The sequence below is a fragment of the Drosophila nasuta genome, chromosome 3, assembly GCF_023558535.2.
Source record: "Drosophila nasuta strain 15112-1781.00 chromosome 3, ASM2355853v1, whole genome shotgun sequence".
NCBI classification, from domain to species: Eukaryota; Metazoa; Arthropoda; class Insecta; order Diptera; family Drosophilidae; genus Drosophila; species Drosophila nasuta.
This window is the reverse complement of record NC_083457.1, coordinates 43,683,299-43,707,943: the sequence shown is the minus strand read 5'-3', so window position 1 is coordinate 43,707,943 and position 24,645 is coordinate 43,683,299. Positions and strand designations below refer to the sequence as shown.

At 39.4% G+C, this 24,645-nt stretch overlaps 3 protein-coding genes across 4 annotated transcripts; 2 read left to right on the top strand and 1 right to left on the bottom strand.

The window, feature by feature from the left end:
- The first annotated feature begins 416 nt into the window (after positions 1-416).
- Positions 417-2,224, top strand: LOC132791301 (uncharacterized). Its single transcript, XM_060800173.1, has one exon. It carries the CDS (start codon positions 488-490, stop codon positions 1,907-1,909), a length of 1,422 nt encoding a protein of 473 aa, XP_060656156.1. The 5' UTR covers positions 417-487; the 3' UTR covers positions 1,910-2,224.
- A 16,934-nt stretch (positions 2,225-19,158) lies between these two features.
- LOC132791176 (DNA polymerase epsilon subunit 2) lies at positions 19,159-22,614 on the bottom strand. Its single transcript, XM_060800009.1, has 2 exons — positions 21,819-22,614; positions 19,159-21,762 (listed from the first exon to the last, which is right to left on the bottom strand). The coding sequence occupies exons 1-2, from the start codon at positions 22,519-22,521 to the stop codon at positions 20,885-20,887; spliced, it is 1,581 nt and encodes a 526-aa protein (XP_060655992.1). The 5' UTR covers positions 22,522-22,614; the 3' UTR covers positions 19,159-20,884.
- A 100-nt stretch (positions 22,615-22,714) lies between these two features.
- On the top strand, positions 22,715-24,512 carry LOC132791178 (carcinine transporter-like). 2 transcript variants are annotated; one of them, XM_060800010.1, is made up of 3 exons: positions 22,715-23,434; positions 23,501-23,693; positions 23,749-24,512. In XM_060800010.1, exons 1-2 carry the CDS (start codon positions 22,773-22,775, stop codon positions 23,610-23,612), a joined length of 774 nt encoding a protein of 257 aa, XP_060655993.1. In that variant the 5' UTR covers positions 22,715-22,772; the 3' UTR covers positions 23,613-23,693; positions 23,749-24,512. The 2 variants fall into 2 exon arrangements, with proteins under 2 accessions (XP_060655993.1, XP_060655994.1); XM_060800011.1 differs by having other exon boundaries at positions 22,715-23,445; positions 23,524-23,693; positions 23,749-24,511.
- The last annotated feature ends 133 nt before the right edge of the window (positions 24,513-24,645 follow it).

The following is a 24,645-nucleotide window of genomic DNA, read 5'->3' as shown; positions in this document are numbered from 1 at the left end:
CCAGGAGGCGAGGCCCAGGCGAGTCTGTTCACACAATAAAACCACAGAATATGTTGGCAACTGGCAAAGCAGATGGAACGCCGAGAGAGCGGGAGAGCAATAGAGGAGAGCAGAGAGGCAAGCAGCATAAGGGTGAAGATTCGAATTTGACTCTCTGCAGAAGCAGCGAAAGCAACAACAACAACGACAACAACAAGAACGATTCCAAACAGAATCAGGACAGATGTGCGAGTGCCGCGAGTGCGGAGAGTTTCGTTTGAATGGGACAATATGAAAATTCCAAGTGGACTTCGACTGCTCTCTGCTGCTCTGCTTTTCTGTGCTGTTCTGTTCTTCTGTTCTGTTCTGGTGGTGGCAATGGGCGAGAGTACTTAAAGAGGAACAGATTGCGTGCGGGCAGCAGTCGAAAACAGAACTTTGAATCGGAACGAACGCAACGCATAACGAAATAAATCCAATCCAATCCACAACAAGTATTTTGCCAAAGATGAACTTGCTCATGGATAACCTGCCGTCGCATGTGAATCCCGCCGCGCGTCGCACAACTCCGCCGCAGTCACAGCCACAGACGGAGCTGCGCATCTCGACGAGTCCACACAGCACAGCATCAGCAACCGTAGCGGGAGCAACCACAGCTATGCCACAGCAACAACACAACAACAACAACAATCCGGATGTGCCAAGTGTCAAGACCACATTGAAACGCTCCTTTGATGTTGCCTTTCTCATGATGCCCGACGAGCGCATCAAGCAGAAGCAGGCAGAGAAACAGGCACGCATACAAGAGGCACTGCATCTCCAGCACCAACAGCAACAACAGCAGCAGCAACAGACGCTTCACTATGCCACAGATCTCTCGCCCAGAGCAGCTGCCTCGCAGCCACCTTCACCTGCCGCCCTCGAGTACATCAGTTTGCTCGAAGCGCGTCAACGTTATCCACAACTTGCCATTCGCTCGCCGCGTGTCTACGATGATCCCACGTTGGTCATTCCCCTAGTGGATTCCCCGGAGGCCACCGTCTCCCCTCCACCGCCGCCACAACGCAGCGCCTTCACCAAGGTCTCCTCATCGCTGTCCAGCTCGTCGTCACCCTCGACAGTCTCACGTCTCGAGTCCCCGGTGGATGTGGGTGCTCCTCCCTTGAGCCCAGATCAGTTGAGCTGCCACTCGATTAGTCCACCAGTCACAACGCCACCGCCTCGCACCAACAGCGGCGGCGCAGCCAACAGCAACTTGCCGTCGAATCCCATTGTGTATCACAACTTTCGTCCGGAGTATCAGTTCAATGGCGCCTTTCAGGCTGTAAATCCCATGCAAGCACTTCAGGCTCAACAGCGTCTCAAGCAGCAGCTGCTCTATCGCCCTCCGAACACCACAAGCAATGGCCACAGTCCGAATGGCTCTGCGAATGCCTCGTCGCCACCAAATGGTCCGCCACCGCCGGAGTTTCTACATGCCGCTGCCGCCTATCCAGGCTTTGGTCCACCGCATCCGCATCCTCTGCCCTTTGCGGTGGCTCAGCCGCTGCAGAATCCCGCTGCCGCTGCCATCTTGAGCACCCTCATCCCGCCCACACTGGCATCGACGTTCACGCTGACGGCACAGAATGTGTGCGCCAAGTGCAACATCAGTTTCCGCATGACCAGCGATCTCGTCTATCACATGCGTTCGCATCACAAGAGCGAGGTCGCTTGCGATCCGAATCGTCGCAAGCGCGAGGAGAAGCTGCGCTGTCCCGTCTGTCAGGAGACTTTCCGCGAACGTCATCATCTCACCAGGCACATGACCGCCCATCAGGACAAGGCCAGTGATCATCAGCCCACGCCCGATGAGTCCAGCGACAATGAGATCATCAATGTCGTTGGGGGCACGCCTCCGGGGCGACGTTCGGGTGGCGCGTCCAAATGATCGAAGCATTTCTTCGGATACTTTTAAGCTGCAGCCTGTTTTGTTGTTGAATATCTTATCTTCTTCCCATTGTGATATTAAGTTTAGTTACCACCACCACCACCTGACCATCGATCTCTCCCCCAGACTTAAGTTTCTTTATTCTACACACATTAGCAATAAATCTAGTGCAATTTCACACCATCGATAAGCAGCTCTCGTCGTCTTCTTTTCTGCCATTTCTATCCGAGCTGCTCCGTTTTATCATTGTAAAGTATTAGCATTAAGTTTCTGGCTCCACTCACACATTCTAAATTTAATACTTAACATTTGATGTGCGACTTAATGTTTAAATAAATATCTTATTGTTATTAAATCCAATCACTTGCATTTAATCACTTAAAGGGTATGGGTAATAAAAATATAACTGTTCCATGGGTAAACAATAAAAATATTACGTTTGGTTCCTATGGTCAAATACTAAAATAATATTGTATTAGAAATATGCAATAAAACAATATTATTTTTGGGGATGATCAAAGAATATAGAATAACATATAGAATGATATCAAGAGTAATATTTGTAATTTTTGATGTAGTGCATCAGCAAAAGTGGTATTTTATGTCACATATAATCGAAAATGGAAATATTCCAAGTAATACTAATTTAGTTTGAAGAATATATTCTTTTAAATGAAAATTTGTTAGATCTTAAATCAGATCAACTCTTTATTGATAATAAGTTTGGATCAATAAACCAATAAGTAGAAAATTAACTTTCGAAACCTTTCATTATAAAGCCACTATAAATAAAAGCAAAATCAATACAAGCGAAATTTATCCGAAATTTCTTTTTTATGCAAATGTTTTCGCAAATGCAAGCAAATCTCATCATGTTATATTTCTAGATATATTGGTTTGTTAATAATAAGCAACAAAAGACAAGGAAGTCCACTTAACAAAATCTTTAAATTAAAAAATTTCCTATGAAATTGTTTTTATGATGCGTTATATTCGTAAGTAAACCTCAGTATATTCGCACAATTTAATAAGTACATACTTCTTGAGCACCAAAATTTCTAGTCTAAATTGTGAGAATATACCGAGCTCTTCCCTTAAATCACAAATTATATGACAATCAAAAGTTTTATGTTTTTAGCTAAATTATTTATTTACATGTTAATTATTATACCAGATAATGTAATAACTAAAAGAAGGAAGTGCTAGCTGCTAAGGCAATCGACTCAGTTTTGTTTTTTGCTAAATCCAACTATTGCTAGCTTAAATTCTTACCTCAAGCGACACTGTAAGAGAAACTGAAGAATTTCTTTAAATTTAAACCCATCATTCAATTGACTTTCTAAAAATATGAATTGTTCATAATATTAAAAAATTGTTATCTAAATTAAATCTTCTCAAATTTGCTTATTGACAGACTATAAATAAAATAAAAATTAAAACAAAAAAAATAGTCTATTGGAAATCCCTTAACAAATACAATGAACTAATTACCGACTCATATAAATTTCTTGAAATTTATACATTGTATGGTCCGAAATAGTAAAAAAAGGAACGAATTTCAGTGCATTTTAAAGATATTTGTCGCGCAGTGGAAAAACATAGGTTCCCAGGCTTAGAAAAACAGGCACATGCTGCTCGAGAGAAACATACGCCAGCCATGTGAGTGTCCCGAGAATATGTTGCTGGCCTTGTTAGCGCAATGAAGTCATAATCGCACGGGGAATGGGGTTAGAGCAGGAGCAGGAGACGGATATAGAGCACGAGGATGGCATTCGTCTGGAATGGATAGACACATGCAGGCGAAAAGTCGAGCAGCGTATGCAGCAATTAGATGCGGCGACAAAAACTGCGACGGCGACGCTAATGAGATGCCTTTGAGTCTGGGAAAACAGAGTTGCCAACGAGCCAGAAATGAAGGGTAGTCGCCACAGTCTAGGACTGAACTAATGTGCAGTTAACAGGGGATTTCTCAAGTGCTCAAAATGATTTTCGAATTTCAATATTTTTCTCTACCAATATGCGAATCGAGTCAACCCTCGATTTCTCGTTGGCTCGTTGACTGCCAAAGTGATTCCCATGAGCAATACGAATTTATAGCATGCCGAATTCCGACAAAGCGCAACGAATTTTCTTGGGTGGTGGTGGGTGCTCAATAAGAAGAATATGGAGATGGGAGATGGAAGATGGGAAGCTGCTGCCTCGTTTGCCGTGCTGCACTCAAATGAGCCACATCGAATTGCGTTGATTTAGCGTGGCCAAATCCTGTTAGCCCCGTGCCAGCCAGAGCAAGAGCCACGCGATTCTCACAGGATTCTCTCACTCGTTGCCTTATCAATGTGATGTATCAATTGATGGCGTTACTAAATGCGGCTCTGTTTTCGGTCTTTGTTCCCATGATGGGATTAGCGTTTTATGGCCTTGTATTCACCGACAAAACACTCGATAAAGACATTCACAAACCGAGTGTGGGATAGACAACAAAGGTGGCATAATGCGGTAGCTGAAAGCTGACAAAAGGAGTTAACGGTTCAAGTCAAAAAATCGACTTGAAGATGTCGAATCAATTACCATGGGTGAAAGAATAGACTATTGTACTATTCATGGAAGTAAATCAACTTTTAGCTTATAAATTAATTATGAAATAATTATTAGCTGAATCAGAGGAAGTTAATATTTGCTTTGAAGATGAAAGTAAGACGAGCAGACTTAGTATTTAAGAATAGATTCATTCTATCTACAGATGATTATATATTAGACAATCACAAGCCTTTCACATTAACATCATAGCTTCAGCTTTTTCTAGAATATGTTTTAAATATTATTATTTTATTTTTTATTATTTTATATTATTTTTTGTAATCATGAAGGGAACATATGAGAATGGAAAATACTAAAAAGCTTGCAACAGGAATGGTTGTTATTTATCTGACTTTGCGATACATTGATAAACAAGTAAGAAAGTTACAGTCGAGTGTGCTCGACTGTGAGATACCCGCTACCCATTTTTAATAAAGGCAAAATATTGCGGTATCATTTTGAAAATATACCGAAAATACCTTAAAAAAATACTAAAAATATACCAAATGATATGTTTGGTATATCAATATAGTACCGCATTCAAAATATACCATAGACGGCTCAATATACCAGATTGTCAGCCAAAGTAACTAAGACCCTTATAAGTAGGCGTTTTTGCCCATACAAAAGTATTTCTTTTATAACTTCGACAATTTTTATCTGATCGCAACCAAATTTTCAGGAATCATAACTACTATAGTTATTATTATATATACCAAAATTTGCAACTCTAGCTTTAAAATTACGCTTGTTATTCGATTTTTTTGATTTGCAGGGGCGGAAGTGGGCGTGGCAAAAATTTGAAACAAACTTGATCTGCGTGCAAACATAACAAATGCTGTCGAAAAAAAATTATAGCTCTATCTCATATAGTCTCTGAGATCTAGGTGTTCATACGGACAGACGGACAGACGGACATGGCTATATCGTCTCGGCTGTTGACGCTGATCAAGAATATATATACTTTATAGGGTCGGAGATGCCTCCTTCTACCTGTTACATACATTTCCTGCCGGCACAAAGTTATAATACCCTTCTACCCTATGGGTAGCGGGTATAAAAATCTTCACAAAGTTGCTGTTTTAGTATCATAAAGCTGTGCGCTTAAATAGAATAGTCTCATTACAGGAAAAGTCTTCATCATAACCATTTTTTATGGTTCTCCAAAGACTCGCACCACACTTCGATTATTTCATTGCACTCTGAGATTTGTCGTCGCTTGTGGCTTCAACTTTTATGCGTTTTCTAACCGCAGCCACTGATTTATTTTATACATTTCCCCAACGAGCAATTTCGACTTCCTTTAAAAACAATTACAACTTCCTATACACACACTCACACACTCATCTATACACACACACACCCACGCAGACATTTTGTTTGTTTCTCTCGTTAAGCCAACACATCGTCAAAATCACATTTCCTCATTTAAGCCCCTTTCAGAGCTCGCACGCTCGCTCACTCACTCAAAACGACGCCTGGAGCACGACAACCGCAGTGGCAACTTCATAATAAGCCTCATCATGGCTGGCTATATAATAGCAGCCATAATCACATTTCATATTTATCACATTTTTACGCCCACACGCAGCTCGTCGACTTCAAGTTGGAGCTGAAGCTCATGGCGCGACCTGCGCATTGTTTGCCTTTTTTGCCTAACCTCTCGCAATTTGACCGTAAATAAATTGCCTGCTCATTTGCTAAGCACTTGGCCCAAAGCCCAACACTCCGCAAACTCCCCAACTCCCCACACTCTGCAACAACAAAGTGAATTTCCCACCAGTTTCCTTTCAAATCGAGAGCTGCTCCCCTGACATCGTGTTCAAATACGTTTAAACACAATGCAAATACCGTTATAATAGCAGCAGAGCAAGGACAACAAAGCCCAACCAGAGGCAGACAGCTGGGTAAGCCACACCACAGCCCAGCCCAGCCCAGGGGGCTTGTTACGCCCCTGAACAACACTCCCTCTCCCTGACTCTAGACTCTTGTCTGGTACGTGTGCGTATGAGTGATTTTTCTCAGCTGCGCTTAAAAGTATGCAAATGTTTTTCAAAAGGGGTTGCTGTTCGGTGGGGGCGTGGGCGTGGCAGTGGCTGACTTTCAGTTTATGACTTGTTGTTTGACGCTCTCGCTGTTATTGCGGTCTATTAAGTTGACTAAAGTGCTTTTAACTGCAGGCAATTTCATTTGCTGTCGCTGCCGTTGGGCGTTTAATTTTCATGTCCTTGCAATTGACGCTGTGTAATTTATGCATACTGATTAGCTCCCTCGGACAGACAGACGCGGTGCTTGGGACAGGTATTTTGTTCAGCTGCCCGGCTACAAGTCAACTTAAGCGCACAACAAATAAAACAAGCAAACTGAAAACTGAAAACGAGAAATGAGAAACGAGAAACGAGAAACGAACTCAACTGACAGCCAAGCCGCTTAAACTTTGAACTTTGTCATTTCAATTTTCGCCAACGGATGCGCTTTGTTTCAGGCCACACACAGAGACACAAGTGAAGTGGCATGCCACACGGAGTCGACTCGACTCGACTCGAGTCCATGAACCGCCGGAAACATTGAGCCTGACAATGCGACTTTCATTTTTGGGAAACTCTCTGTGTGTGTGTGTTGCGGTTGCCACCGCCAACGTTGAGGAGCTGCCCCGCCATTGTTTTGCGGCCAAGCCACATGATGATGATCACGATGCGGAGAACGATGATGAAGTCCTTGGGGTATGGCCAGGAAGTTTTTCATGCGCCATGACACTTTTTGTGCGATTCAGCAGCAGCCATTTTCTCTCGACTACCTTTAGCCTGGGCTCCGGATTCCGAGGCCGAGCCAGAGTCAGAGACAGAGACAACGACAGCTACAACTACAGACTGAGAGTTGTCGGTGCTCCATTGAAATGATTTTTGGATGCATGGAAGCTGTTTGGCTTGCCGCAAGACAGGCGGCTTACTGACTGAACATCCACTCAAGAGTCAGAGACGGAGACAGAGTCGGAGCATAGTCAGAACAACATCCGCGTGTCCGTTCGTTCGTCCTGTAATTTATGATGTGCGCTTCCTCGTTTTGCTCCTTGCCAGTTTTTAGTTCGCCAAAAACTTTTGCAGTGAACTGCTGCTGCGCCTGTTTTCTGCTGTCATAACTTTGCACACATAATTAATAGTTTGTAACGAGCCGTGAGCGCGGCTTTTTAGTTTACAACTTTTATATACAGCCACACAACCACGACGCGCTTTTTGCCTTGCTCAATTAACTTAGCAGGTAGTTAATTATTCCCAAAAGCCGCAGGACTCCTTCTAATTGATTTACAACCTTCCACGTGGGAGTCACTCTATCAAAATGGTGTATCTTTAAGTTACTTTAAGCCACAAATGTATCTAGTGGTCCAGTAACTAGTCAAGTGTAAATTTACTCTGTTTGAATCGCAGCCAAGTTGCATTCGAAAATATCACAACTTGTTTGTTTCAGCCATAAATTTGTAGCATTTCACGCGCTACACTGAAGCGTGAAGCTTGAAGGGTGAAGAGTGAAGAGTGAAGAGCGAAGAGCGAAGAGCGAAGAAGTTCGAGGACCACAACTAAACAGCAACCCCAGTCGAAAGTCGCACAATAAATAAAAGTCACAGATATCTTTCTGTGCACCCTTTTTGGAAAAACAACGGGGATCAACTTACGAGAATTTGTATAAACTTAGTTGACAATCTGTTTGCATTGGCACAAAAGGGGGCAAGACAAAGCAAGACAGCCTTGGAATATGCTCAGCAAATGCATATTTTCTTAAGATTTACACAATTGTCGACAAGTTTCAATTTGTGTGTGAGAAAAGCAGTAGCAAGTGGAGGGAGAAATTTTGTATACGAATTTATATCTATTTTCATGTAAATATTGTTTTCATGTGAACACTTGTAAACTTGTACAGAAAATTGAGTAATATGCTTAATTGTGAATGTAGCTTCATTTGATTAAACATACAATTAAAGATTGCATTTTCGTCATTTTCTGTTACTGGTTCAAGTCTGTCTTTAGCTCCAGGAAATCTGTATAATATTGTTTTTAATACAGTAAAATTCTACGTTTAGTTTGTTCTGGACTTTATAACATTATATGTTATATACAAACACTTATCCAATTTCAGCTCTGCCTAACACTTGACAGAAGACTAACCTGGGGAGATCACGTCAAAAAAAAAAAAAAAGAAAACAGCTGAGTCTGAAACTTCGACAAATGAAGTGGCTGCTGGGCTACAGATCAAAACTGAGCCTTAGAAACAAAGTCCTGCTGTACAAAGTGATACCAAAGCCTATATGGACGTACGGGATTCAGATTTGGGGCACAGCCTCAACTTCTAACATCGAAGTGCTGCAACGTTTTCAAAGCATTACTCTGCGAAGACTAGCCAAAGCACCTTACTATGTAAGAAACCAGGTCATTCACAAGGACCTTCTGATTCTGAGTGTAACTGAAGAAGTTAAAAGGTACGCTTTGAAGTATCAGGAGAGATTGGATCAACACTGTAACCCGCTGGCCATTAACCTGCTTGACAATAGCCAACATCGCCGACGGCTGAAAAGGCACCACCCCCTTGATCTCCCCTTTAGACCACCCAAAGAGTGGTAGTAAATAACATTTTTTTTAAATAACCTCTACATGTAAAAAATTAAAAGTTTTCTGTCATTCTCTTCGTCATAGAATTTACTTATTATCTTTAGATAGCTAAAAAAAAAATTCAGCTCTGTTTTTAAAAATATTATTCGGAGTGACTGTTTTCTCTGCTATTACCTTCATGTGATGCACGTAGTACATCATTCCTTAATAACATTTATCCTATTGTAAGTATTTTCTATTTACAGTTGACTATTAGATAATTTATTATGACTGCCTTCAAGACTCGAAGAAAGATTTGTATTTTTTTTCTATAAATTAAAATCCTGTCGCATCTTTCCAGTGCTCTTGTCTTCATTTTAGTTCAAATTTATTAGAATAAAAAATATACATCATTACTTAGTTTCATATTCTCTTAAATAACTTTTACATGCTAAAATCTTATTCAACCTTTTTTTATATAATAAAAATAGTTTAAAGTTTAGAACATGCATTCAAAAAAGCATGTACATACTTCATATAAATTTGTAAGATATTCATAAAATATGTTTTTGAAAGTGTGTACTAGAAATATTATAACATAATATTAAATAAAAAAAGGAGATATATTTCTCTTGGTATTGCGAACTATGCAAATCAAATATTCAACCAAATATAACATTCTTATACGAAAATTAGAGAAGAGGTAAAACATTACATTACTACACTTTACATTTTCTTTTTGGCTGCTCAGCCAGGTAAACGCTTTTGCCTTGGCACCGCTGGCTTACTTGGCGTATGCGCGATTTACTCTGACTGCTTCTTGTTGCTCTTCTTGCTCACTGCATACCTGGCAAAGTGCTGAAACCATACGCGAAATATTTAGCATGTCAAATGACATATTTGCGATTTTTTTGCCGCCTTGGCAAGGTAAAGGATATGAATCCAAACACAACTCGCTTCCCTTTGCTCTTACTCTTAATGTGCTTGGCATATGTGTGTCTGTCTGTCTGTCTGTCTGTCTCTCGCTGTTTTGCAGTGTGTCGCCATTTTTGCTGTTTTGTGCTTCATTTATCACTCGCCGAAATTTCCATACACATACTCAGCATATTTGCTGGCCATAGCACTTCGTCGCACATCGTATGATATATGACTGTGTCTTTAGCCCAGCCAAACGTCGACATCATCCACTCTAAGCCCAGAATACTATGTCATTTTCATTCGTTCGATGACAATGCGTGTGCTCTTCCCTTCCCTTCCCCCATACCCTTCGCCACGCCATACTTCTCACACATGGTGTAATTTAGATAAGTGGTCATTCTTCATATTTTTAATGCTCATAATTTCATAATGTGCCACGCATATGCAACTTTACCCCACAGCTCCCCCCTTTTCTTCCGGTAAATGAAATCAGTTCAAAAGCAAGCGAGAGAAAGAGAGAGATACAGAGGAGACAGAAAGAGAGCGAGGAATGGGCTGTTAACAACATGGTCAGCGTCGTGCGTTGCCAGCGCCATTTATTTTATTCGGCGCGACTTTTTGTTAGTTCAGCCACCTTGCACATTGCATATGAATAAAGTCAGAGAGACTGAGAGAGAGGGGGGGATATTTTCCATGAATATGGAACATGTGAATTTCGAAATTGTTTCTGTTTTTTTTTTTTATTTGTTTTTCGCTCTCGTTGCCCACCGTTTACGTTTGTTGCTGCCTTTTACTCTAATTTATGAGACACATAAAAGTTAACGTAATTAAATGGCTTTTTGGCACTGCTTGAATATTTATGTTAGCTGCTTGAAATACAGCAAATGAAACACAATGGAAATAAATTATTAAAGGAATTCAGGCCGATTTAATATGCCAGAATAATAGCCAAATCAAGCGATTGAACCTCAATTAATTATTTCTATTCAACTTGTAAATATTTTTCTACTTCCGCTATTTTGAAACTAGTAAACATGCATATTTCATTTTTCTAACTTTTAAATATTTTAAGAATTTTTACTATTACTATTACTTCTTATTAATTAATTAATTTATTATTATTTATTTCTATGTAAAATGGTGAATACATAAAAATAAATTTTCATATTAATATTCTTTTTCAACTTTTAAATAATTTTTGAATACTTGTTCTATTATTTTTCATTACAAAAAGCCTTTTTTGTTCCATAACATATTGTACATAACTTTTTTTCATTTGAAGAAATTGTACTACCTAAAACTTATCTTACTCTCTTGACATTATTATTTTACGAATAATTTGTTCATATTCTTCATTATAACTTTGTTACCCTACCTGTTAATAATTTTTCCCTCTGAAACTGCCTAAAATGTACAAGTATTATCTCTCCTAACATTAATAGTTTAAGAACCATTTGTTCATATTCATCATTCTTTTAAAAAGTGGTTTATTTTTTTTTTTTTATAATATTCTTAATTCCTTAAACTATAAATAAATATATGTATAAAACCATCTTTATAAAATTATCCAGACCCTTTTGCTAGTTTTATAAAATATGGAAACGTCAGAAAATTCTCGAACTCGAAGATTAGCTTGAAGAAAACAGTTTGCAGAAAGTATATTTAAGTGACACAGTTAAGGAGGGAATCGTATTGAAATCATTTGCTTGGAATTTACGATGCAAATATTTTCTGATAGAGGCAAAAAACTTTTTAATAGTTAAAATTTGCAAATTTCGCTTGGCAGCGATAACAAACAGGTTCGCCAATAAATATTGACACCATTTTGTGTTTATGTGGAGGAAAGTTTTGCGGGGCAAAAGCGAGACAGATAACGGTAACATTATATGCACATATATAAGCTCTGTACTTAAAGGCAGACACAAAACAGCCAAACTGAAAACTGGCAACTGACAAACTGAAAACTAGAAACTGAAACCGATTTGCGGGCAAGAAAGAAAAAGAGAAAGAGTGGAGCGACTGCGAATCGTAAAAAATAAAATTATGCAAATTTTTATTATTTGATTATGCAAATGTTCGCGCTTGACGACCCTTGGCATAAGGACGACAATACTCGCATTCCCCGCCAGACCCCGTTCCCCGTCCCCTTCCCCTTCCCTTGGGCAGCACATGCGTTGCTTCCGCTGTAAGCACGCGGAAAAAAAACTCCAAAAATGGAGGCAAACAGTTAGTTGGCCACCATTTGCCTGTCGCTTGTCCTGCGTCCTTCGTTCCCTACAAAAGCGGGGCACAAAATTTGAATATTCGCTTTGGCGATTTCTTCTGCGCTTTTTGTTGAGGGGAATGAGCAGGAGGCAGGGGGCAGGGAGCAGGGGCAAGGGAGCGTATGGAGGGGTGCCACTGTGGAGCATTGTCATATGTGGTTGGAAATTTTGAATCTGTTTGCAACCCCTTCGAGCGTATCCGTTTCCTTCTGTCGCGTGCGTTTCCCTCTGGTTCCTCCTCCCTATGCTCCATAGTCCGTCCCCCTCTATCACCCTTCGCACTTGTCGTATGCGTATTTATATTTTCTCATGTTCTGCTTTGTTATTGTCACTCTTCCTGCTCTCGCTCGCTCTTTGCGCGCGATTTGAATCTTTTAAGCGAAATATTGTTGAAATCACTTTATGCCTGAGTAACTGCAGCATTGTCACTGAATTTTTTGGGGAGCTGTCTCTCCCTGTATGCGTGTGTGTGTGTCTCTGTTGGGGTAACCACACCTTAAACGTTCCGTAATTGATATATAAAAGCTAAGCCGCGTTGCTCCTTCTCCTTCGCTTTTTACGCAACCTGCTCGACAAAGTCACGCGGCAAGCATCTAAATTACAAAGTCGCTGATAAAAAAACGAAGTGCGCACTCGTAAAAGCCCAACTGATAAGACTTTTGAGCATTCACTTTTTATGGCCGTCGTCTAATCAGTTTGAATAATTACCGAAACGTGTTACAACGAAACTAAAGCAAGAGTTGCAAAGAAGAAACTTAGGAGTAGCAAATGGGGTTAAAGGAACAACTCAAAAATATACACTATAATAAAAAGTAACAAATATATACTGTAAAATAAAAATATATATCAATAATGAAATAAGAATCCTCACAGAAGTTAAACAGTTTGTAGCGTTAAATGCGTTTAAACATACATAGACTGAAAAAGTTATAAAATAAACTAGAAGATATTAAAAATACTGTAAAATAAGAATATGTAATTAATAATATTATATAAATATAAACCAAATTAGAAATAGTAATGATTTTATTTAAAGTTCACATAATAATTGAAAAAATAATAAATAATTATATTTTAAACAAAAACGTTCGAATTTATACTTTGGAAAACAATGGAAATTGAATTTAACTCCGAAAAATGTAAAAAAATAATAATAAAATATAATATAAATAAGAATGTAAAAGATGGATAGAGGCTTCTCAAAGCAGAATTTATTTAATTTTTTTGTTATTAATTAATTTACTTTGTTTTCGGGCTTTAATAGACAGAAACAACACAAGTATCATAGTTCTTTAAATGCAGCATCATATCATAAACAATGTCTTATAAAAGGTTCCTATATACACTATACTATCGTAGATTGTAGATAATTTTTTTAATATTTTGTCCACTTTGTTATTAAATTCAAAGGTAAGTTCGCTCTTAAAATTTCGTAACCATTTATTTGCTAATTTCAAGATGAATTAAACCCCGTGAAGACTATAGATAGATAAATAGATCTTAACTCTTATTTGATTACAGAAATTTAATAATTTAGCTTTATATTATTATATTAAGTATTATTTATATTATATTATTCATTATATTTATATTTATTTATATTATTATTTGTAATAGTTTATCAGAAGTTATTTATTTCATTATTCTAATTAGATTTATTAATCTCTTATCTTATTATCTCTTGTAAACATAATGTTATTAAATTCGTATGTTTGTTTATTGACTTTACTTAGCAAATTCGACATTAATCCCAAAATGGCTTAAATCCCAGTAAAACCGATAGAGATCTTGATTGAAGACAAGCAAATACATATTCGCAGAGAATGATTGATTGATTACACACCACGAGAACGACTAAAATTATTAAATGCTCGTAGTTAAGCATACAAATTCATTGTTCTCACTACTTAACTTCCCAGTCCCAAATTCCCCTTCCCTTGGCCTTTGGTAGTTAAACACAATTTGTAAGCCGGTAAACAAACGAAAAGGCTGAGTCCGGATGGTCAGTTATGAATAGTGGCCAAAAACTGGTGAAGCAGCTCATCAATCACCAGGCAACGAAACATAAATCAAGCCAAGAGTCAAAGCTAAAGAAAATGTTGAGCACAAAAAAAAATAAGAAAGCATATAAAAGAGAGGAAAGGCGAAAACTCTTTAGCCCAATAGCCAAAATAGGCAGTGGCTCATCAAGTTTGATTGAGCAACAGTCATTCAACTTAAGCGTCACTTCCGGGCAACCAAAAGGAGAGCCATAATAAGTAAAGCACGCGCACTCAAAGCACACAAATGTTTAGAAAAGAGAAAGGAGGGAGCTAAAGAAGAGGGAGCAGAGGAAGAGTAGAAAGTCTGACAGCGCCATATACAAAGACAGTCTGTTTATTTACGCCGCATCGTATGTAGAAGCTTACATATGGACGCCTCCAGCAGCAGCAGCAGCCGAACAGCAGCAGCTGGAAGGGAGCTGCTCCGGTTGTTGTTGTTGCTGTTGCCGTTGTTGTTGTTGCCTCCATACGGCGGGGCACATATCACACATGTTGTTCCGAGTACACACGTATGTTGCCTGCAAGCGATAGCGTCAACGTCGCTCGATGCTCGACGTTCAACGCTGCCGCCATTTTCGTTCTTTTTTTCCTCTCTGTGTTTTTTGGCAGCAATCTTGGGCAGCAATCGCAGTCGACACATATGTGCTATTTTCATGTGCAGCCCGCCACAGCAGCACCATTGTGCAGCCCCAATCAACAGAACTCAACTCGACTCCATTTTGGTTTTTGCCATTGGCGCTCACTGCCCACAACACGCAAAAAACACGCCCCTTTGCATGTGAGGCGCATGCCCAGCATGTTTGTCCCCCATTGTCGAAAATTCGATATCGAATTTCGAACTGCCACATTTAATATTGCGTTGTGTTGCGCTCTCGCGGCAGACGCAGCTGCTTAGTGTCCAAGTGGTTGATGGCTGACACTTGACGGACGGTTTTGTAATCAAAACTAGATAAGATTTGCAACAATAACAAAATGACAAGTGCACAACAAAACAAAAAACAAAATGACAGGGAGAGATATCGTCTCTGACCACAAATCCCGGTGCGGAATCAGAAGCGCGTTAAATTGAAACTTGGGATTTCACGCAGCTTAAGTTTTTTAGCAATTATGTGAAGTGCTGCGGCACAGTGAGAGATCATCAAACAAAAAGCAGGCGATAACACTTGTCAGCCACGAGTCAGGAATATGTCACCTGCGAAACTAGAGTTGGAGTTGGAGTTGGAGTCGGAGTTGGACAGTTGCAAAGCAAATTCAATCAACAGCCAATGGCAAGCACACTCTATAAATCTCACACACACTTATAAATCTCATATTTATGGTCCGAACCCAATACAAAAGTCGATTAGCATGCCGCATGCCCCTGGGGGAGGCAACAACCCAAGCCAAACCAAACCAAATACAAATAGGCAAACGCAGGTAATCGCATTTCAGAACGGTTTTACCTCCCTCTAAAAAAAAATAAAGGAAAACAAACCAATTTTCAACCCCTACCGAAAAACTTTCGTGTTGAAAATCTGCTGAAACACAATGAAAATATTTTGCTATCCACAGCTGCAGAGGTGAGTGGGGGAGGAAAGCGACGAGCTGTGACAAGTACAAGCCACTTGTGCGTTGATGATAATTTTTACATTTTTGGGAACAGACATCCGAGAAAGAGATAGGAGAAGGAGAGGAAGAGGAAGGGTATATGGGCTGTGGCGTGTCCAGTTTTGAGCTGCAGATATCTGAAATCGGCTTATGTCGCCTGCATTGTGCTGACAATGCTGGAGGAGCTTTTGTTTTAAAGGCTGACAGAGAGCAGCAAGAGTAGCCCGGGGGGAGGGAAGAGAAGAGGGGAAACCTGTGCGACCAGGCATTTCATGATTTATGCCCAGTTTTAATTTAAAAGCAATCAATTTGAAATATGGAACCCCAAAAAGAGTTTAGGCTGCAAGAAAGTTGCCAGATAAGTTAAACTTCACAAATGAAACATGGCAAAAGACGGTCTTACTTATCAAACAAGTTATTCATTTAAATGGACGCACATTGAATATATTTTAATTGATTTATTTGCTTTGCATAAGAGTTTTCTGGGAAGGGTTTCTTTTTAAATGTATTTAAGAATTTACAATTCTTTGACTTGAATTATTTGGCAGCGATTAGGTAAGTTTATAATCTTAAAGATTCTAAATTTAATAAATGTTGAAATCATTCAAATTTAAAGGCGAAATTATTATGTAGTGATATAATAAGAAGTTAGAAAGTCGAGTGTGTCCACTACCAAATTCCAATGAAACGATATTTAATATATGAAAATATTACCAAATTAATATAAAGAAAAAATACAAAAATATACCGATGGCTATATTCGGTATATCAATACAGGAAGAAAGTCAGCAAAATTAACTTTAAATTTTAAGGATTAAGTTTGGTAGTTAAAAAAATAAATAAATCATGCAAAACAAATTCAACATGTACATATATCAATTTGCAATAATATTATATAAAGAAATGAAAGTGACCGGCAGAAAATGGGTAATCCAAAAATTATTAAGCCAAACTGCAGATAAATAAATAACATGGAAAAGAAATTGAAAAAGCATAAATCTGTACAACAAAATTTAAAACTCTAAAAGCATAATTAAAAGAGAATGATTATACTTTCAAGACAGTTCACTCTTACTAAAATTTCAAACACACTCAACAATGCGTAATATGTATTTGAAATCAATGTTTTTAAATTCGTTTGTATCACTGTACAGATGATCTAAAGAATATAAAACAAATTGCAAAAGGCATTAATTAAAAAAAAACTACAGACAACGTTTCTTCTCTCCCATAAAACGCTGTGTTCTCATCAAATCTTAGAAATATTACAGAGCTAAGAAATGAGCATTAGCCTTAGGATTACTAATGAGCAGAAACATTAAAAAATTCAATTATGTCAAACATTCAGGTATTATCTTGATGCATTCTACTTGGCTAATGAGGCGAATTTCAGCCAAAGCACGACTAAAGATATATATATATAGAGAGAGAGAGAGTAATAGAGGAAGAAGTGTAAGCGATGTTATCCACTGAGAAACCGGCAACAAAGAAGCTAAAGAAGCCAAGGACTAAAGTGAAATCAATTAAAATTTATCACTTTATTTTCATTAAGACACAAAAGCCGCAAAGCAGCAACGTTGCTACTGATGCTGATGTCCCCAAAGTGCAATTCGTTATCAATTTGCGGAGGACAATGGCGGTCAGGATGTGGCTTGACTGTAATTTGTCCTGCCGTCGTCGTCGACGTTGTAGTTTTGTTATCGGCTGGAGGAAGACAATAAAATGCCACAACGTTTGTCGCTTTAAATAATAAAAACATTTGATTTGCCAAAAGCGGCACGTGCCAGAAGGACTCACCGAGTCCTTCAGACTGGCAATGCGCAACCAAATCGCAGATAAAGCTGCTCAGTAAATTAATGGCCGACACGTGTCCTTGACACTGCCACAAAGCCAAAGCAAAGCTAAGCAGTTAGCACTGAGCTGTGATTGGGTATTGGGGATTGGCCAGGCTGATGTCCTCACTGGGTGGTCTGCAAGTGTCCAGGACATGCTCAACAAATTATCGACTCAACTCTCTCTCATATGTGAGCGACTTATAATTGAGGCGTAAATGTTGACACACGTCCACCAACAACCAGCAACATTGTCGCCCTCAACTTGCAACTTCCAACTCGACAAATGAATTTTTATGAAGTTGTGACAATTGCTTCGGATTTACGAGTCCATCGAGACCAGTTTATTTCGAGTCCCTTTTATGGTGGCAAGCTCCAAACATAGTTGCTGATAAACCTATTAAAGTTTTATGCCACATGCAAAGCCAACCAAAGTAAGCGCATCATTTGTCGACTGCATAAAAAAGTTAATAAGCTTCTCCATTCTGTGTGCAATGCATAAAACAATGAAGTTCACACAAACAATGGCTGCGTTTGATTTTCCAGCTGATGAGTTGGTTTCAAAGTGCCCAGCCATAAACCTTTGACCATATGCGATAAAAAAAATCAGGGGAGGAAAGACGGATTGTGGCAATCCTCTTTTCAATGTGAGTGAATGGATAAACATAATCGATGTTAAATAAATGAATAATTAAGGTTTGATTTCAATGTGATATAGCCACGAATGAGTTGTTGAATCTTATTTTGTGGGAACATAGCCAAGTTCTTGTTAAAATAAAAAAAAAAAAAAAATATTAATGAATTTTCCTCATAAATAGAATTTGAATTTGGAATATTTGTTAAGGATTGAGTATAATGAATTTTAATGGCACCAAGTAGCGCTTCATTCATGAGAAGAAAAATATATACATAAACTTTATAAATATAGTAGGCATACAAATTCATACGAACAATCCAGGATCCATTAAATAAAACTTACTGTCCCACAAAAATGTTCTTACTAGGAAATAAAATAAACTAATATCTAGCTTTGTCGCTATGATAATATTAGAGAAATAAAATAAAATACAACAAAAATAAAATGATTTGGATTACATTTTTAAAAATACCTAGAAGCAATTAAGAATTCTAGTATTTTTATTTTATTTCTAATCAACAAATATATTAAGCTACACACTTATCCAGTAGAATGTATTTTTTAGGACCATATGTCGTACATTTTTTTAACTGCAAGTAGGACGTATTTTTTATCTTTATTTAAAAACGGACAACAAAATACTTAAGACAGTTAAAATTCATTCTAGTGTATTAATGAAATCATATTTTCTTTTAATTGTACATTAATTATATGTTGATTTTATTGGCCATGTTTCATATATAAGGACTAAATTAATTTTATTATTTGTTTCATATATAAGGACTAAATTAATTTTATTATTTAAAATACATAGGTAAGCAACACATATTTTATGTTTTATTTGGTACTTTCTTAAACTTTACATTAATTTCATTTTCAATTATAATTTTTTTATTTTTATATATTTTATCCCTCGCTTAGACATTATTCTATAGGATTAATTTTCGAGCTTGAAAAGTTAGTAGTTAGTAGTCCGTAGTTGTGCTTTACCTTTAATATGTAGAACAACCACAATTAATCTACCCCTTTTATTTGCAACAACTGCAGGGTATGCGAAAATGAAAAGTCACACCACAAAAGCTGCCCTATTTGTCGCTGATGAGAAGGGACAACAGACATATGGCCACTTGGCCGCATTGGCAAATCAGTGAAGGATATGCTAACAACAAGACAATTGCGAAATAACCATAGGACATGCACTTGAACGCATCTTGTGTGTGTGATTGGAACAGGATGTGTGTACGAAAGAGTTGTCAAGGTGGATGATGAATGTACATAAGTAACCCATTCAGTTTCTGCTTTGATCCTTGATTGGAGTTGGACATGGGCCACTCGAGGCGCAGCTGTGACACTGATTGATGATGCGCCAATGGGGCCATGAATACCCATAAACAGCTTTGTACATTCCGCATCAGCGATTGCATTAATCGACTTCTGTCCGAGGGGGGGGGTATACAAAAAAATAAAAGGGGGGAAGTTGTGCGCAACTATGTAATGGGTGTCAACTGCGGGTGAGCATAAAAAATAATGACCAGCAGAGATAAAAATATATTTTATGTTATTGCTCCACTTCGCCAATTTCAGTGGCAGCAGCCGCAAACAATATTTAAATTTTTCAAAAGTTCCAAGTGTACCAGTTAAATGAAGCAGAAGCAAGATTGTCGCCACATCCCTTGCCCCCATCTCACTTGCCCCAAAGGGCGAACGGAAAAGAGAATGAAAAAACAAACGACAGCACAAACTAGAGTAGTATATTTTTGGGAAGTGGACACGCCCACTCAGCTGCAACGCCCTGACAATCGAATTTGGAAATTGATACACAAAGAGAAGGAGAGAAATATATATGTGTTATGTACTATGTGGACACTATCATAGTATATTTTGGCAATAAATCATAAATCAATAGTAGCCAGGACATCCCTTGTGTCCTTCTTGGTGGCCAAGCAGCAGCTAATGATGTCTTAAAAAAACGATTTTTCCGTTCGAGCAATGTCACAAAACGAGGGCAATTGATGTCCTCAGGTCAAACGCATTAACAAAATTGCCGTTTCAGCTGCCAGTTCTTTATATCACTGAGTGTGTGAAAGTGTGTGTGTGTGTGTAGCTGGGAAATTGAATTTCCACCGGCACGCTAAGTGTCGACTGCTGCTGGCAACAATATTCTTCTTTTGCAAATCGGCTTTAAGTCATGAAAAATAATAGACAACCCCCAAACACGGACTCAAACGTCGAGAGACGAGACGAGCGTAGTAAAAAGCAGATTGCGAGGCGCGTCAGCAGCCAAGAAATAAAGAAAAAAAAACCGATTGTGGAACACATGCTGTGCCGCATATGACGACGACGATGTGGATGTCGCTTATCAACTGGCAAACACGCCTGGGAGTTGCTTGGGTGGGCAACACGCAACATGTGAAACTCTCTCGCAACTTAAATAGATTCAAGAAGTATACAAAGTATATTCAACTTACCAACGAGCACAAAATAGGGTAGAGTAGAGTACAACTTAATATTATTTTAGATGGCAACACGAAGAGTTCTCTAGGCCAACTCCATGTCGCCGGGTATCTCCGAGTCCTCGATGCTGCGTGTCGCCGGTATGTAAACCTTGAACGCAAACTTCGACTTGACAAAGGAGCCGGTGTTCAACACCGTGCAGCCATGTTGAGTGCTGGCAAAACTCTGACACGAATCGCCCATGACAATGAGATCGGGCAAGGGGTAAAGCCACAGCGCTGGATCGTAATCCCAGTGCACGGGCATCGCAATGGGATGTATGGGCACCAAATGATTCTGACAGACAAGCGTGCGTGCAAAATGCTGTTCAATGTGCTCGGTGTCTGGCGGAAAATGTAACGTGTTGCGACAGAACTTGGCCATCAAATCCAGACGACACACCACAATCTGTTGGGTGCAATACTGCAGCCGGCAAGGATTCGTGGCCAATTGGGTACGTGGCCAGGCCTTGAGCAGACCAGCGGCCAAGCATTCTGGTAGTGGAGCACGTGGAAATATGTTGGGTGCCGTAGGATCCTCAGTGGAAGGCACCAGAATGAGATCCGTTTGCTTTTTCAGCTGCTCACAGCCAGCGGCCAAGGCGCCCAGCGCATCCAAGTGTTGACGCAGCTCGTGATGATTGCGTGTGCTCGCGGTAAACGGACCCATGAGCACAATAGCCTGCGGTGGACACGAATCGTAGCCCACAAAGAGTTGACGCAGTTTCTCCATCACTACAGGTAAATCAAGACGCACATCGGAGAGAAAGACGAGTGTAGTCTCTGTATTTGTTCGCTCCAATTCCTGCAGTCGCGGTGAGTATTTCAGCAGCTTGGCGGATTCTCCGCCCCAAGTGTTTCCAGTTCCAAAGAACGCGCGACTGCTGCTCGCCACCTCAGCGGGTGGAAAGCCCAGACCATCAACTGCAAAGCACACAATTGGATTATTAAACTTATCATGCTTTCGATTCCATACTTACCCTTGAGGACTCCATTAGCATAGCTGCCCTCGGCGAGTACAAAGCAACCCTCGCAAAAGAAGCCAGCATGGAAGCGAGCGCCACTCAGATCGAGCTGCACACTGCCTGTTGGATCCTCCACATAGAATTTGCCCTCCTTAAGCTGGGTAAGCAAGCCCAGAACCACAGCTTCCTTCATATTCGAGGTGGCCAACAAATTCTCAGCATACTGCAATTTGAATTTCTTCGTCTGTGCTTCAGCTGCAACTCCATCCTGGATGACAGCTGGTGCAAAGAGATCGTGTCGCAGGGTTTTTTGCAACAACATGGCATAGCGCTGCTGTAGATAATCCGATTTCATGTGCGGCTGGGTGAGCAGGCGTCTTGGTTGCGTATCCCGCTCAAATTTCTTGATGCGCGTATTGTAGCGATAGCGAGGCACAGTGAAGGCATCGATGACCGAAAATACAGTTTCCCCTTCATCCAGGCCAACGCGATTTAATTCGTTAATGGCTTTTTCTAGCGATTCCCGTTCAACGTGCGGCGTTGAGAGCTTCTGTCCCTGTAGATTCTCTGTGATGACCGTCATCCATTTTTCGCGCTCGGCGGGCTCAAAGGGTAGCAGCTGCTCGGCGAGAAAGTTGCTGTTCTCGGAACGTATAAGAAAACCGCACAACTTAAATGAAGTTGTAATGCGTTTGCGCAACTGCGCCAATTCATCCATGGCTTTTAATTTGCAATAATAATATAAACCGCACAACTTGTTGCTCTTAATAAATATTTGTTACTTTGGCGCCAAATGAACTTGTGAGCGAGTGAACCGAACCATGAACCAACGATGTATCGATAGTTTTGGAGCAACATATAATGTCCGTTGGGGTGGCTGGTCGATAAATTAGTTCGTTACATTACTTATCGTTTTTAAATTTATCGTTTTTCTAATACTTTAAGTAGGCGCCAAATAGATTTTTTTAAATGGAAGGAAATCGAGCACCAGCAAGTAAAGATAAAGAAAACTGCTTAAGCTTCGATGAATTCCTACCCTATATGGGAGAGTTTGGCTTGTATCAAAAACGCCTAATAGTCTATTTGATACCATTCTTCTTCCTTTGGGCTTTTATCTATTTTACGCAAATCTTTTTAATCGTTGTGCCAAATGATCATTGGTGTCGCATTGCCGAACTGCAAGATCTATCAAGAGAAGAGCAACTGAAGCTAGGCATACCCAAAGTAAAAGACGAATACAATAAATGTTTTATGTACGATACAAACTACACGGATGCATTAGATAGAAACTTGACCACAGCAGACGAAAATTGGCCACAGAAACCATGCAAGGATTGGATCTACGACAAGGAACAAGTGCCTTACGAGTCCATTGCCACACAGTACAACTGGGTGTGCCAAAATGATCATCTCGGTCCCTATTCGGTTACCATTTACTTTCTGGGTTCTATTGTAGGCGGCCTTATCTTCGGTTATGCTGCAGATCATTGGGGACGTTTGCCAGCTGTCATGTTGAGCAATCTTTGTGCTCTCATTGGAGGTCTTCTGAGTGCCTTTTGTAACAGTTTCCTATGGTTTTCCATCACTAGATTTGTTGTGGGTCTGGCACTCAATAACTGTTGTATTCCCGTGTATGTTCTAAGTGAGTTTAAAGTTGCGTAGTATATTTATTTTATTTGTTTCTAATATGAGTGAAGTGATGGAATGCCTGCCTTCAAAGTATCGACCCGCAGTAACAAACTTCTCATTGACTATCTGTTTTCTGCCTGCTGCTTGTTTGCTGCCTTGGATTGCATTGTGGTGCAATAACTGGCGTTTATTAGCTATTGTGACTTCAGCTCCCCTTGTCATTTGTCTGTTAATGTACTTTTGCTTACAAGAATCCCCCAGGTAAGAATACTAACTTTTAAAATTAATGTCTACTCATTATAAAGTCTCTTTTTAGATGGTTAATAAGCATTGGTAAAATGGCTAAAGCTATGAAAATTATAGAATATATTGCGAAGGTAAATGGCAAAGAAATTTCAAAGGAATTAATGACTATATTCGAAAAATGTTGCATATTAGCTTACAATGAAGAAAAACAAAGGAAACAATACACTCTACTAGACTTGTTCAGAAGTTATCGAACGTGTTTTATAACATTAGATCTAGTTATTATTTGGATGATCACTGCATTGGTTTATGATGCTCATGTAAGAGCTATTATTGAGATTGGACCGGATGTATTTATTACCTTTTCAGTGGCCAGTGCAATGGAATTGCCTGCCTGCCTAGTTCCATTCTTTTTTCTTGATTTTGTAGGACGCAAATGCATGTGCTTATTCGCATTTATTGGATGCGCAGTCGGTAGCTTAATTGCTGCATTACTTCGGATTAAATGGCAAATAGCAGTGACTGCCATTTTTGGTAGATTTTGCGCAACAATCACATTTAATATTGGAGTTCAGTGGGCTGCCGAAATACTTCCTACTGTGGTGCGTGGACAGGGCATTGCATTCATTCAAATTATGGGATTTGTTTCATCACTACTTTCTCCATTTGTTGTGTACACCAAGATTTATTTGCCATCTGCTCCAATGGCTATCATTGCAGCTCTTTCTATTTGCGCTGCAGTGCTTGTTTTATTTTTACCAGACACTACAAGGAGTGTATTGCCACAGCTACCTGAAGATACAGAAAAACTTTCTAAGAATCAAAAAATATATGTATTAAAAAGAAAATAAAATATCCATTAATTTGAATTCAAATTTGATTACGGTGAAATTTTACAACACTGTTGTACAACACTATTAGCAACCGATAACGCAATTAGTTATCGAGTGTGGCCATTTCGAATTTG